The sequence below is a fragment of the Streptopelia decaocto genome (genome assembly GCF_964273445.1).
Source record: "Streptopelia decaocto genome assembly, chromosome: 3".
NCBI lineage: Eukaryota > Metazoa > Chordata > Aves > Columbiformes > Columbidae > Streptopelia > Streptopelia decaocto.
Window position 1 is genome coordinate 47,587,603 of NC_138656.1, and position 15,118 is coordinate 47,602,720.

Below are 15,118 nucleotides of genomic sequence, written 5' to 3' on the forward strand. Positions count from 1 at the left end.
TATATTAATCTGATATTTTATTTAATGAGATAGTCATACTTTTCTAAACAAAGTAAATGAAGTGGATCTCATGTGCCTCCATAATAATAAAGTATTTGATACAGTGTTGCAGGGGAAATTCATTAATTGTAGAGGATTATTAGTCCAGTAATAGTCCACAGGTGGTATAGTACCTATAGCATCTATGGATGCATTACAGGGAAAAACACCAGAGAGAAAGGAGCTGTCTCAGCTGAAGAGTAATGTTGCCCCAAGAGCAGGTAGGAATAAACTCACTGTGAAATGTAGTTAGCCTGGAAAGCAGAAGAAAGCTCTCAGCTGCTTAAGAAGTAAGACCCTGGGAATCGCTTTCCAAGAAGAGCTTTGCAAGAGATGTCTGACTACAGTGGAGCTGCTTGGTTTATGAGAAGGACCCAGTAACATCCTCCTGAGCGCTGCAGTATTTGACACTGGGATGCAGTGTCAGAAAAGCTTTTCAGAGAGGTATTGAATGTTCCTCAATCCAGCCATCAAAAATTAGGTGTTTAGGCTTTAACCTGCTCCCTCCTACACCCATCCAGCCTCTTCAGCCTATGGTGCCGTTGCTGCTGAGGAAGATGGAGAGAAGATGAAGAAGAAGTTGGTTTGTGACACTCTGTTTTTTTAAAAGCTGTATGAATGCTACCGTTTTTTTTTTTTGAAGTGATTATTCCCAGTGTTGTTTTATCAAGCATAGCACTGTCTCTTGAGCACAGGCACCATGCATTTATTACTCTCGCAGGGATGTGTTCAGATAATGCTGCTGTCACCTGAAGCGTGCAGGCTGCAGGTCTACCGCAGTGCTTGGTGCACGGCCACCACAGGCAGCACAGCACTGCAGCTGTGGCTCACATTGCGCCTTGCCATGGTTGCTGTGGCTCCCCTGCAGAACCAGGGCAGAAGCATAAATTAATGTAGCAATGTGCTCTTCTAATACAGCTGCATTTCCTATGGTGTGGAAACTATTTTATGTAGCTATAGGTTACAGGACATATGACAATCCATCTAAGTAGACAACTGATGCCACCGAAGAAGTTAAGGATAGGAAGTAATGTGAAAACTAGTGAAAAATTGGGGTGGGGAGGGCCTACATCACTGATCTGGCTGGTTGACAGCAGCTAATCTCAGTAAATATTGTAATTTATTACCTGAATGTAAAAGATCATCCTCATCTCCTATGGCCACAAATCCATTTGTGGATGCTCAGCACTTCTAAACCATATAAGTTTATTCAGGAAAATCAATAGGTTATGTCTCATATACTAAATATGTCCCAACCCTTTAAATTTTTTACTTATTTATTCAGTTTTGGAGGATAGTTGTGCCTTCTCACTATCTGCCTCCAGTTAAATGACAAGGTATTTGCTGTACAGATTGTTTTTCTTTTACCTGCTAATGAACTTAGCTCCTTACCACCTGTTTTTGCCTAGGATTGCTGCTTTTTTTTTCCCCCTCCATCTCTTTTTTCATCCTCTTCCCCAGGGATTCAGTGCATTAGAATTAGAAAAGATAAGAATCCATATCAAATGAGTTGAGTTAAAGAGAGTAAAATCTTTTTACTGTAAGCTAATGCGTTAAGCCTTTGAGTGCTACCAGACACATTAGAGAAAAATAGTTCTAATTGGTTCAATCTTTTCTTGTTTTTAACACTGAACGGGCTGGGGCAGAAAAGCAGTATTTCCATACAGTAAAAGTGCAGGAGGATTTTCTGATTCTGTCTTTCACTTTGCTCATTTCTCCTTGTTTTCATTGTTCTGTCACTTGTATGTTCTATCAGGGAAGCTGGTTTTCTGCCAGTCTGAAAAACTGAGGAGAATTAAATAGTATTCACATGATTCATTAGCATTTCTCTGTAAGTAATTTGCAGTATGATAGGAACTATACAAAGAAAATATACCAGTTGGTGAAATATGCATAGACTGAAGGGAAGTTAATATGATAGTGTAATTTTCATACCTAAAAATTTGATTGAAAGATAGAACATATGAGGCAGGTAGTGATAAAATGACCTGTAACCTAGCCATCAGAAGAGTAACCACACAACCTCCTGTCTGTTTTGTTTTGTTCTGTGACGAGGGATTAATGCTACAGTGTGAAGTGTCGGGTTGTGCTACCAGCTGCTCGCCAAACTGCACTGAGCAGGGCACAGGCTAGAATGAAACTGAATGATGTTTGAAGACAACCTTGAATGTGGCATGTTGTGATTATTAATAACAAAACAAAATTATCTGAAAAAGGCTAAATTCTGGTCTTGACTTGTTAATTAATTATGTTATTAAGGATTTTATTAATTCTTATTCAGTAGGAGTTTTACTATCAACACCAGTAAAACTTCATTTATACCCAGCTCGGTCTTTGACACAGGCCACAGAACTAAAGCTGTTACCTTCTCTGTTCGTTTGCTGCTCAGTTTTGATTGTTTCATGGTAGCTTAATACGTGCCAATGGGTATTGTTACGCAAATCTTGAAGTTCATCCTTTCCAAGCATTCCAAAAGACATTACCTGCCTCTCATGTAGTATGTTATAATGATTGAGATGTGATGATGAGTGGGACCCAGTTAAAATATTGTGCTGGTGAATTTATGTGGTTTATCATGACTGGACAAATTGCCCTGAAAACTAGAGAAAGGAAGTGCTGCAGAGTGTGTTGAGACCTAAGCAGGGACTGGATTAGGTGACTCTAGAGACTTCTTCCCATTGAGCTTTAATTCTGTGGTTCTCTTAATAGGTCACTGAACAGGAACAGGGAATATTTGCCTTTCTTGCTGAACATTGGTACAGAAAGGAACTCAAGGCTGGAGGGAGGCACAGCCTTCTGAAGTACTGGCTAACAGAAGGTGGCCCTCCAGAATGTCCTGGAAGTGAATCATGGGGAGGCAAGGAGCAAACAGATGGTTTATACAGATAAGGACGTGGGGAGAGTGAAAACCGAGTCTCCCAGCAAAACTACAGGATCTGCTTTAATAGCCAAAAATACTACAGTTTCCTCACATGTAGGCTCAGCTCCTTGTCAACCTGCTGTGACCTATACGACTCTGTGTTTATGTGAAAGGGTATTAGCAGCAAGTGCTCACTTCTGTTTGCATGTTTAGGTTTAGGAAGATTTTTGATTTTTTGAAAAAATAAGCAGGAAAACAGTTTGTATGCTAAAGCAGTAGCTTTAACTGATGAGATGAACTATTTTGATTTACACTTTTTTCTTCAGTCTGGTTATTTCATTTTTAACCTTCAGCAGATTTAATCATGACTGTAATTGAGAAACCCGTGCTTTCTTCCAGCTGCTGCTTAGTTGAGTTCATTGAAGTAAAAAGCTCTGGTACATTTAACTCATGTAGCTGCCTTTCCCTTAATATTTAGATGCCAAGTGCATTTCTTTTGAATCTGGATTAATCTCAACATTAGAACTGTGTAACTGGAGACATGGTAACGAAGTGCTAGTCATTAGAGCAGCGCAGTGAATATTCCCTGCAGCCTCTAGTATGGTCATTTCCCCTGCCCCTCCTGCAACTTAAATGTCTTTCCTTCCTTTCTTCCTTCTTGGATACTACATCAGAATTTTCTTTCCTTGGGATTTCTTGGCCCCTTGCAGCCATGGTGCATTTGCAGATCTTTCTGTGATATCGTGGTGGGTAGGAACTACAGTCATCTTTTTCCCACGCAGTCATTGCCTCAGCGGTTGCTTATATCTGTGTCATCTGCATCACCAGTGTCAAGCCCATTTCTGCCAAAATAAATGAGCTGCAGCAGTCATTGTTGGTGCTGTTAAATTAGATTTATTGTAACAACAAAATAACATGAGTAAGCGTAATTGAACATTAGGTACTTACCCTGAACGTCAACTCTTTAGAAATCATGAGGAGGGTTTTGTACAGTACGTGCCACTTCTGCTGCTGCCCTGGGAAGCAATGTTCTCTGCCTCTTATTCCCTGTGTATATGAACACTTTTATCAGGACTAAGGGTCTAATAGGTCAGAATTACTTTGAAAACAGTACTTGAGCTCCCGTGTCATTTAGACAGTTTTAAAAATTCTCCCCCATCATGTTTCTCTCTAGAAGACAAGCTGCTTTCCTCCAGCTCTACCTGACAACTCTTCTCTTGACTGTTACAGACCAAGCAGGAGTTAACACATTTGTGTTTTCCAAATCTTGTTTATATTTGTCAGCCATACATACTTTTTTAAAGTGTTGGGGTTTTTTTCCATGTTTCTACTATGTGTTTTATTGCCTTCAGGTAATTTGTTACTAATGCAGATTAATCCTTCAATTTATTTTAGTCAATTCATTACCTGGTACTTCTAAACCTCTCCTCTGCCCTCCTCTCAAAACCAGCATAACAGTTACAGTTTTCTTATGGTTTTTTTTTATATTTTTTTATGGTATTGCTATCTTGAATCTGGAAAAAAAGAAAGAGTCAGGCTGTGGGGAAGTCTGACACAGGTTTTGGTAATGAAAGGATCCTTTTTTGCACCAGTGTGCTTCCTGAGAGCAGTGAAGCTACTTGTGTGACACGGTACAAAAACTGTTATAAGGACTGCAGAACCTGTCCTGCCCTAACACATATTTAATTATGAAAATTAATTAATAGGTATGTGTTATAGTAAAAGAGATCCAAAGCCAGAGACACAGACATAAGCAAGGAACAGCTCTTACCCTCAGTGGGGGTCCTCCTTTGTGCCTGGGCTGAATCATGTTCTTGGTGTCTCTGTTTAGTGATGCATAACCTTCATCATCCCTTAGTCAGCCACCACTCATACCCTCATGAAACACTGGGGCAAGAGCTGTGTGAAAGACCTAGTCCATATTAGGTGAGCTTGTTTGGCTGGGTTTCTAAGGGTTTTTTGTTGCAAATGTCAAATTTCTGTCAATTTTACTGAAAGCACTAATCTGTTTCAAAGGAACCATAACTGATTGATGCTTTTATTTGTGAGTTAGGCAAATAATTGATGATGATTGCTGAGTTTTGCTTTGAGATATGAGTTCAATTAAATGTAACAGTTGAGAAATTCATCACTGGATACAGACAGGAGAACCAAAACAGGAGAGAGAAAAAAGCAAGCTCAAATGTCTTGAGAACATGGAGTTTGTGCATGTATATGCAAAGTATAGTAGTGCAAAGTATAAAGCAGTGCAAAGTATAAAGTAGTGCAAAGTATAGTAGTGGCATCTCTAAATGGTGCAACTATACAGTCAAAAAGGTGTGTCAATTCAAGCTAGAAAGATGGGGAGTGGCACGTTGAACCCATTGTCCTGGTACCACAGTCTATGCCGAACACCTAAGAACAGCCATGCCCGTTTAGACTAATGGTCACTCCAGTCAAATATCTCATCTCCAGCATCGGCCATAAAACAGGTGCCAGAGGAAGCAGCATATATGACACTTCTTCCCAAACATACCAAAACTTGACCCCAAGTATCAGTATAAATAGTTTGTAACAGGACTCTTGAACAAAACACTCATGTTGGTCCTTCATGTTATGCATAATCCCGACTTGCTGTGTCATTTTTTACTGAAGTAGAGCTTGTTGGACCATTTATTTTCCTCAAGTTTCAAGTTGTTTTGGAAACAGAAGGTGGGTGTGGTGCCTATCAGCTATGGAGACCATCTCAACACTCATTTGATTTACCATTTTGTTGTTACTCCACAGTTTGAGATGCTGACGGGATCATTACCCTTCCAGGGAAAAGACAGGAAGGAGACGATGGCACTCATTCTCAAGTGAGTACCGAAACCACTTTCCTTTCTCTAACTGTGAGTTAACTGTACCCTCCAGGCTGCCTATAGGTCCTAAGTATATGAGGGATAGAGAATAATAATATGCATAATGAGTTTTTCAAAGCTATGTAAGACATTAATTTGGTAAGGCACACACAGCTGATGACTGCATGTGGCTCTAAAATTGCCTTCAGAATAAATAGTAGGAAGTGAATCACTGAGAGGGCCTTACAAAAGCAATGTACCTTTCTTTCTCCAATAAAGAATGTCTTTATACACACAAGAGTAGTAACAGTCTGCAGGACAGGTTATGTCATGTTTTGTTGTTGCTAAGTTTCAAATAGTTTTCTTTGCAAGTTTCCAGTTAATGTGATGTTAAGTGCAGACATACATATTTGAAGCTTATCTTTGTTCAGTATTACTTTTTTTTTTCTCTGTAGCAGTGAATTGTCAAGGAAAATTTTCATTTTTTTTTAATTAATATGTGGTTTAGTATAATTATTTTCATGAAGTTTTGTTTGTTTGAATTCCTCTTGATTCCCATATTTATTTCAGCAAGAAAAAAAAAGGAAAAAATTTCTACAGGAAAATTGTTTGTTTAGATTGGTAAAGGTGTTATGAGGTTGATTAGATCTACTCCACCTCTGGCAAAGCCAGTGGTAAAATCTTCTTTAACTTCAACAGAACAACATCAGGTCCTCACTTTGTATTGCATTTTGTTTAGGTAGCTTTTGGTCACCAAGTTCGTTTCTCTGTCCTGACTACTACAATTCCACTTTTTAAACCACAGTGGGGTGGAGAAAATTTCTGAAAAATCTATTTTCTGTTCAAGTGTTGTATTCTTTCAGAGCCAAGCTGGGAATGCCGCAGTTCTTGAGCACAGAAGCCCAGAGCCTGCTGCGAGCCCTCTTCAAAAGGAACCCCTCCAACAGATTAGGTACGCGTCTGCATTTGATCGGGGCATTTGTTATGTGTGCTCTGTCTTCTCAGGTGGTGATCATTTCTCTCAGTGCATCTTCCCTGATAGTTATCCTCTTTGTTATGCAGCATTATGCATTCCTTCCCTGGGTGCATTAAACCTTGAGCGTTACAAGAGAAATTCGCAATGAGCACAGGCAAACCGTTGGAATCTAAAACATGATATTAGTCTGTATTTTATTTTTCCAGTGAAGAGGGAGAGTAAACCAACAACATTTGTGAAGGATTTAAGATAACTGCTGCATATGATAATACCACAGTAGCCATTCTTCTTTGTTACCTTAAATCTATTATCTCCTTTCTTATTAATGTGGTTTCACCCTTTGTTAAAAATCCTATTTAAATTCTGATAAACTAGAAGGATGTATCTTATGCCATCTGGACAATTGTTTGGGAGTTTTATTAAGAAAACCATTGCATTTGGTGAGATTATGGACAATGCCTGGTGCATGGTTTCCATGGCACGTTTGGTCCTTTTTTTACATGGAAAAATAAGAACAGTCTTATCAAGTGAATGATATGAAGATAATACCACTGTAACCTTTCCCTCATACCTCTGATGGTTTTTTTTGTGACCTTAAGGCCAAGAATTTAATCCTTCGATTCTGTGAACTGTATCACAAGAGACCTGGCAGGTCATATTTAAATATGTAGTTGATTGTCATTGCCATCCATGGGAGTTCCGACAGCTAATAAATGACTTGTGTTTTAGACAATGACATAGACTGGTTAAATATTGAGACCTGTCAAAAGCAATTTGCTGTTCTCTCTTGCAACTGTTTATGCTTCTACAATTATTTCAGATTGGAGATGTAAACTTAGAAAGAGAAAGCCAAATTACTAAATTACTTTTTTCTGAGATGTGGAAAAAGCCAGACATGCAACAAAGGTTCCTCTCTTTCCTTCTTACAGTACTCACACTCATTCTCAAATGCTGGCGGTGGTGCTGTGGAAGGTCTGCTGTGTTGTGCTTTTGGTCCTCAGGGTTGCAGTCACAGCATCAGGAGCCAGACAGGCGACAGAGTGCAAAACGCCGGACAGCCCCACGTCCATCCCCATCTGCCTGAGCGATGGCTCCCACAGTTACAGATAGGCACACGTGGGTGTACACGCACACAGGTGGAAAATGGACACTCTGGTCCCTGCCCTTGAGCTTCTGCTTGACCTTTTCATGCTCCAGTAGCTCTGTCCCTTGCTCCAGGTGGGGCAGCGTGTGGGCTTCTCCAGCCCTCTGCTTTATGCTGAGTGCTATCAGACTGTCATATTTTAGGTGAATGGATGTTTTCTACCTGGCTGCAGCAACTCAGCCAGAGCTCCCACCTCCTGCAGAGGTCAGACATGGTTGCACAAAGACAAGGACAGTATGGAGCAGGCTGCCTCTCCCTGTGACCACTGGACACAGCAGGAGCCAGAGCCCTTGCTCCACAAAGGGACCAGGGGGCACCCCGAGCTCCCACATGGATGGGGAGCCAGTCCCTTAGCAGGCTGTTGTGGCTTCTCTCCTCTCTGGGGAATGCCTGCACAGCACGTGGAGGGAATGCCCTCCCATAGGTTTTGCATCTTGACCTAAATCATAGCTCTTGTAGTCTGATACACTGCAGAAATGGTAGTGGAAACACACATTTTCTCAGCAGGATTCAATTGCTCACAAGCAATTTGCCTGACATTAGAGAAAATTAGAGTCTTGGGATTTCCAGGTTTAATCTATGTTCAGAAAAATAAGATGCTGCAGCAAATATAAACTTCTTCCCATTCCCTTCCTCTGCTCCTTTCTGGTGTTTCCTCCCTGTTTTCATCTCCTGGTTTTGTTCTGTTCTGCTCATTCTGTGGCTTTCCACAAGCTGCTATCTGTCCAAAATCGGGCTCCAGTGAAGTCAGTGGGAGTTTTTGGATACCGGTCCTTAAATAAAAAGCTACTCACCAAAATAAGCAAAGTTGCTTAGTTTTAGTTATGACAATTCTAGCCACCATATCGTCTCCCTTTTAATAATGGGGGATTGCTAAGGGTCACGGTTTTAAGCCTGAGGTTTATTGAAATACTGTGAAGTCTGGGAGAAAGGAAGAAATTATTTCTAACACAAACATCCAAGGAAATAAAATCTAAAAGAGTAACAGAAAAATAGATCTCAGCATTTCAGGCATAGCAGTGGAAAGCTTCTGAAGGCACTCTGTTTTAACTGATTGAGAATCAGCACACAGGACCATGAAAACAGACTTGTTGGTTACGAAAGAAGCAATACTTAAATGGTTGGCCTACATACTGAACAGAAGTCAGTAGATAAAAGGACTGCTTCAATTTTGCGGATTTTAGCTTTTTCTGGGAAAGGAATAATAGTCTGAAGCTAAAAGAAAAGTAGGCTTAGACATCCTGTTTTGAAAAATCTTTGGAAAATTACTGAAGCATGTGAAAATATATGAACCATATTATGGATCAAACACTTGTTTTCAGCCATTGTTTCAGAAGTTTGCAAATCTGGAAAGTGTATTTACTTCCGAAGTGGTTTTAATGTTCACAAGATGAAGGATGTTGAGCTTAAAAAAATCATTCTATTCTGACTACCATCTTGCTTTTTCCCATTTGATTTTGATATCTTAACACATAGAAGTAAAGATTGATGATGTATTCTAAAATTTTGCTTTGAAACTGTGTTTTGAAGCTTTGGATTATTAAAGGAAAATACTAGAGTTGAAGGGAGACACTCAGGCAAATTAAAAATTTAGTAATCCAGTTTACCTGATTCTGTTTTTAAGTCTGGTGCCCACATTAATACTTTAGAACAAAATTATAAGGAATGGAAAGTATTCCTTCCTTTGGCTTCCCTTGTTATGAGCACTGTCCTTTTCTGAGCTTATACACTCTGTTGTACAAAGAGTCTGCACAGCACTGCTTTGGTTGTGTTGCACTGATTAAGTACAACAAACGTCAGATTATGGACAAGCATAATTTTAAATTGTTAAAAGAAACTAACTGGAATATCCAGGCAAACAAGGAGTAAGCATCTTGGAAAGGAAATCATATGATTAAGGTGTTAATTGCCAGGAATTTAGGCAAGGGACTAATTTGTACTTGCCCGAAGGTCTGGATCTACTCAGGCAGGTAAATGAATGTAAAGAACATTTCAGGAACTCCCTACATTGCTGATCAGTATAAAGGTTCCAGAGTCCTTATGTTTGAGAATCTTGGCCAAGAAAGTATAGAGTAAAAGCATGTGCCAGCAGATTCAGAGTAAAAAACAAAGAAATATTATTTTCTTAATCCCTTGTTCTCAGAGAAGACACATTCTGCTTTGGCACATAGAAAACTTTGGTTTTCAATTTTATAAGATTATGAGTTTTAAAAAACAAGTTTCACCTTTGTCAGAGTGACTGTACATCTTTCTTGTAAACCTTAGGAACACATTTCAAAAAATCTAGACCACTGAAAAGATTCTGAAGCCGCAGAGACACTATAATTTTATTAGCAGAAACTGAAAATCTGGAAATGCTTTCCACTCATTTTGGATATCCAAATAATCAACTTTCAAATTTCATAGGTCTCCCTTTTTCCCTTTATATTGTCCACAATGATTCAACAGTCAAAACCCATTACAAATAAAATATTCTACTGTTACTGCTCATAGACACTTTTATTACAGGTGTAAAACAATCTTAGGTAATCAAGTTCTCACTTATTAACATGAAGCTGCTTTTATACAAATCCTTGCACTCTAAAATGTGTTTAAACTGGCAATTTGATCTGAAAGGTTTATTTATCTTCTCTGACCCTCATGGAGCTGGATGGCACATAGGAACATTTACAGGTAGTAGGTTTGATTGTGCTGATTATTCTTTACAGATAAGTTTGATTACTAAATTGAAGTTAAAGTGAAGTTAAAAAAAGAAAACTAGAAACCTAGAGGAAGATTTATCGTTATGTGGTGTGCCATTGTGTGCTGCACTTCAGCAGTTTGCTAAATACCCCTCTCTATGATGAAAAATGTCCTTCCCCATGAAACGGGGCTTTCCATTTACGACCTCTCCAGTGCTTCTCTTTTCTCCATGAAAGCACATCACTTCCCAGTACAACTTTTAGATTTGCAGACAGGAAATGAATGGCTGAAACAGGCTGAGCAAATCCAGAGAGCCTCCACCATGAGCACCAGTACCTAAACTCTCCCATGGACCTCTGCAATGGGGTCAGGGTTGCCTCTTGGGGCTCCCAGAGCTGTTCCTGGATGTGCCCTTGGGCCACCTCCCTCCTCCAGCTGAGGAACGAACCAGGCCACACGCTGCTGCCTGCAGCCATACAGGCAGCCCAAGAGGGAGCCATGGGCTATGCCAGCAGGTCTCATGGCAGGGGAGGTCAGGAAACAAAAACTGCAGGAGGCACTGAACCTTCTCCATGGTGTAAAACTGACTGCTGGGAATTACAAGTCCTTCACTCTTCACAAAGTTAGGCTATTACCATCCAAAATGTCCTCAGTACATTAAGCTAATCAGAGACGGAGTGAAGCCCTGGCACTCCTAACCATGTACTTATTCAGTGCCAGAGCTCTGAGGTGGCCCCAAGTGGGAAACAGCAATTTTTCAAACAAATGCCTCTGTCAACTGCACACTGCATTACTCTACTGCACACTGCAGTCTCCCACTAACAGAAGTAGCAATGGGTGAGCTTTTTCCTTGGTCCTGATTTCTGTGTTTTTGTGGAAAAAAAGAATGACAACAGTAGCAAAAAGTGTGGCTTTCAAATAGATCATCTGAAAAAGGTGGGTCATTCCCATCACACTTTGATGCATCCATGAGCCTACAGAGGAAGGAAAAAGGAAACAGTGGGGAAGGGACAGAGCAGAGAAGATTGAATGCATTAACAGTTATCCTCAGTCTTGGGGATGCTATCAGTAGCTTTCAGTGTCTGTAGCATTTATCCCAGTCCTTCAAAATCAGTTTGGCACTTGGACTTGATCCTTATGTAGCAAAGAACATCTACTGCACATTACAAAATTTCCAGTCTCTGCTAATGAACACAAAACATTTTTCACAGATATTTCTTCCCTGAAGAGTTGCCTAATGTAATTCTCTTCAGAGTAACTGTGTTGGTTTCGTGTTTCTGTTGGTATTGCTGAAAGCAGAATGAATCTGCCAAGGGAATCTAGTGCAGACTTCAGACTGTGCATTGAGAAGGAAACATGCTAGGGAAGACACAGAGCAAATCTTACTACTATCTAAGTCTTAGTATTTTCTTGTTGAATACACATGGGCCATAAACAACTGCCCAGGGAAAAGTAAGAATACGGTAAGCATATGTGATACTTCACCCAAACTCTCTCCCAGTCTACATCCACTTTAAGCTCAAGCAAGGGGTTTCCCAAATCTCTTGTGATTTGTCGATGAAGTAATCTTCAACAGATTCCTTTTCAACATACTTTTCTGGCCTCTCCCTGGACCCATATAAATATTTTTCACCCATATCAATTTTTCCAAGGAATTCTATGTCACACAACTATCTGTTGCCTGAAGAAACATCTCTAGGTTGTTCTGAATCCAGTTCCTGCTAGCATCATTTAATGACCTATTGTAAATGACCTCAGTTGTCTGTTTCCAAGTTGAAAAGTCCTGGCCTACTCTGTCATTCCATACCATTCCTTGTTGCCCTTCTTTGATTTTTCCTACCTTTTTAATACGTATTGCCTTTTACAGGTGAGAATGTCAACCACATTCCATACTCAAGTTGTAGGTGCACAACAGACTTTTACAGTGACAATATAATTATGTTCTACCTTTTGTCCTCTTTTCTCTTTCTAAGATTTGATTTCATGTTGTGTTTGCCTAGAACTGTCTGTCTGTCATAACCCAAACATCTCAGTCCTCTGTGGGGTTGATCACCTTTAAGTATATACTTTTTTATGGTGGGCTAGGATTGTTTATTCTCATGTGCGTCATTTACATTAGCCTATACTGTAAGATTACCAGGGTGGGATCATCTTGTGTTATTATCCAGCAGGCCTGACAGACAATTCTGCATGTTATGTTCACAAAGTGTTTGCTTTTCGTATCCATTCATTAGTGGATGTTAGGCAGACTGTAGGAAGCTGCTCCTGATCAGTGTGTTTTGTCAAACATCAGTAATGTCTTGTACACAAGGATGCTCAGTATCCTTGAAAAGAAAATTGCAATGCAAAGCCCTTGCTTCCAGGTGTTATTTCTCCTACTGGAAAATGAAAGGTGCTATTAATAAAGTCAAATCAACCTTCAAAATGGCATGCTAAATCATCTCTGACAGTTGTTTAATTATTGCTGAGCACCTGTTGGGTGTTGCGATAGCACTGAAGCAAATACATTGAGCTAAAGGATGAAAAAGGCAATCTTCAGTGAAGACATAAGGCAAAAGGAAGGAATTAGATCCATTACCAGATCTCAGAAGGGTTTCCCTAAATTTCCTGTAGTAATGTAACAGAAATTTAATAGTGAAGGAAACATACCACTGAGAGTGATGATTTTTGTACACAAATTTGAAGAAGGTATTTGGAGAGTAGGAAATTAAAACCCTGGCTTATTTCAAATCATTTGAAGCCTTTCGGTATTTTGAGTCTGAACATATTTGTAGTGTAGCTTTCCCTGCCCATGCAGAATGGGTAATTAGGCAAGATTTGAAAGTCAGTGCAGATAGAAGAGTTGCTGCTGGTGGGAGGAAGCAGCAGTGGCCTTGCCATGGTATCAGGACATCTCAAGACATCTCCTGGCCTCACTAGTGCATGTGCCCTGCTGCGGCCAAAACCTTGCATCTCATCTGAAGCCTGAAGAGAGCAGCTATTCAGCCCTGGCACCAGCCTCAATTAGAGAAAATAAAAAAATCTCAGCCATCAGATTTTCATTAATGAAGTGTCCTTGTCTGTATTTACAGTAGTTTATACTTTTATGGCAGTTATATTGTTCAGGGTTCCTAGACTAGAAGAAATATTTAGATGTGACTTTGTCAGAAGAAAAGGGGCTGAGGAGAAAGGCTGGTGAAAAGATGTCATTCATCACTCTTCTAAGCATGAATTCATTTTGATCCTTTCATTCTCTTGGCAGGTGCTGGATTCGATGGAGTGGAAGAAATTAAACGTCACCCTTTCTTTGTTACTATTGACTGGAATGTAAGTGGAGCAGCATTTCATTCTATTTTTTTTTTAATTATTTTTCATAGCTGAATTTTTGAAGACAGACTGCCATGCTTAGGAAAAAGATGGAGTGAACTCTAGCGTACAGATCCCAGGAGCTAGAACCTTTTAAGTGGGTGCCCACGTCTCTTGCATATGTATTTGGCAGTGTCAGGTTTATGGTTGGACTCAATGATCTTAAAGGTCTTTTCCAACCCAAGTGATTCTATGATTCTGGATATACATTTGCTCACATACCCACAAATGAACGAAATAGCTGCTTTCAGCATTGCCAGTTTTTTCTAACTGCTTGTCTCTGTTTTGTCTGCTGCTCTGGCTTATCATGATACTACCTGAGGCTATTTGCAGCATTCTGCAGAATAATTTCCACTTTCAGCTCTAATAAACATGATGCATTGATTGTGGGAGCTGGACTGGAGTGAAAATGAGCAGCATTAAATTAAAGAATTCCTGTGATTTTTCAGTTGCAAAAGAAAAAAGAGCCAACGGACTGGGCTTGAAAGAGATACTCCAGAGGGAAGCAGTCTGATGTTCCAGGTCCCTCCATCTTTCTACTTTTATGTTCCATATTGAAACACTCGAGCTTTCTCACTGGATCTGTCAAGCCGGACTAAATGCTTGTTTTATTCTTTCCAATATCAGGGACTTCCAGGAATCATTTTCTCTCTTAAGATTATTCAGAGCAGCCCTAGGTCTGTTCTTACATATACCTGTTGCCAGCAGCTCCAAGAAGCTCCTAGACCTCCAGGCGGACCCTTTTCCCTAACACAGTGTGGTGCTGCTGGAACTGGCTGTGTATTGGTAGAATGAGTACAGCAGGTTGTGCTACTCTGTGCAGGGGAATCACAAATCTTCCAACAGGATAGCTTTGTTTACTGCCTCTTGTCCCTTTGGCCTAAGTGACCATAGGACAGGATCTGGCCCTTCTGCTATATTGCAATGGAGGTTACAGAAAAGCATGACATAGATGGATTTTCAGAAGAGGGATTTTACATCACTGAGTATACAAGTCAACAAGCCAGAACAGAAAACAGCAACTCCTCTTACAACTAGTTGATGTTTTATTGAGGTGAGTCATTAATTTAACGTCAGCACTCAAAATTGGAACAGCAAACATTTGATCAAATGCAGCATAGTTTAAATAAGACATGTCGGGCATGATTCACAGAATGGTAAACAAGGATTTATTTTACTGCTATCAGCTATGGCTCATAAAGCTGGAAGTAGAGATTAGGCGACTTCAATTTAGACTTGCAACAGGTTAAACT

General features: G+C 40.0%; 1 protein-coding gene across 3 annotated transcripts in view; it reads left to right on the forward strand.

Moving 5' to 3' along the window:
- The window catches only part of RPS6KA2 (ribosomal protein S6 kinase A2), a 167,951-nt gene that overhangs the window by 110,401 nt on the left and 42,432 nt on the right, over positions 1-15,118 (forward strand). For all 3 annotated transcript variants that reach the window (XR_014183519.1, XM_082047471.1, XM_082047472.1), the window contains 3 exons: positions 5,666-5,736; positions 6,582-6,670; positions 13,762-13,826. Coding sequence is in view for 2 of the 3 variants with exons in the window: in XM_082047471.1 (XP_081903597.1) it covers positions 5,666-5,736; positions 6,582-6,670; positions 13,762-13,826 (225 nt within the window). In the remaining variant the exon portion in view is untranslated. The remainder of the gene's footprint in view (positions 1-5,665; positions 5,737-6,581; positions 6,671-13,761; positions 13,827-15,118) is intronic.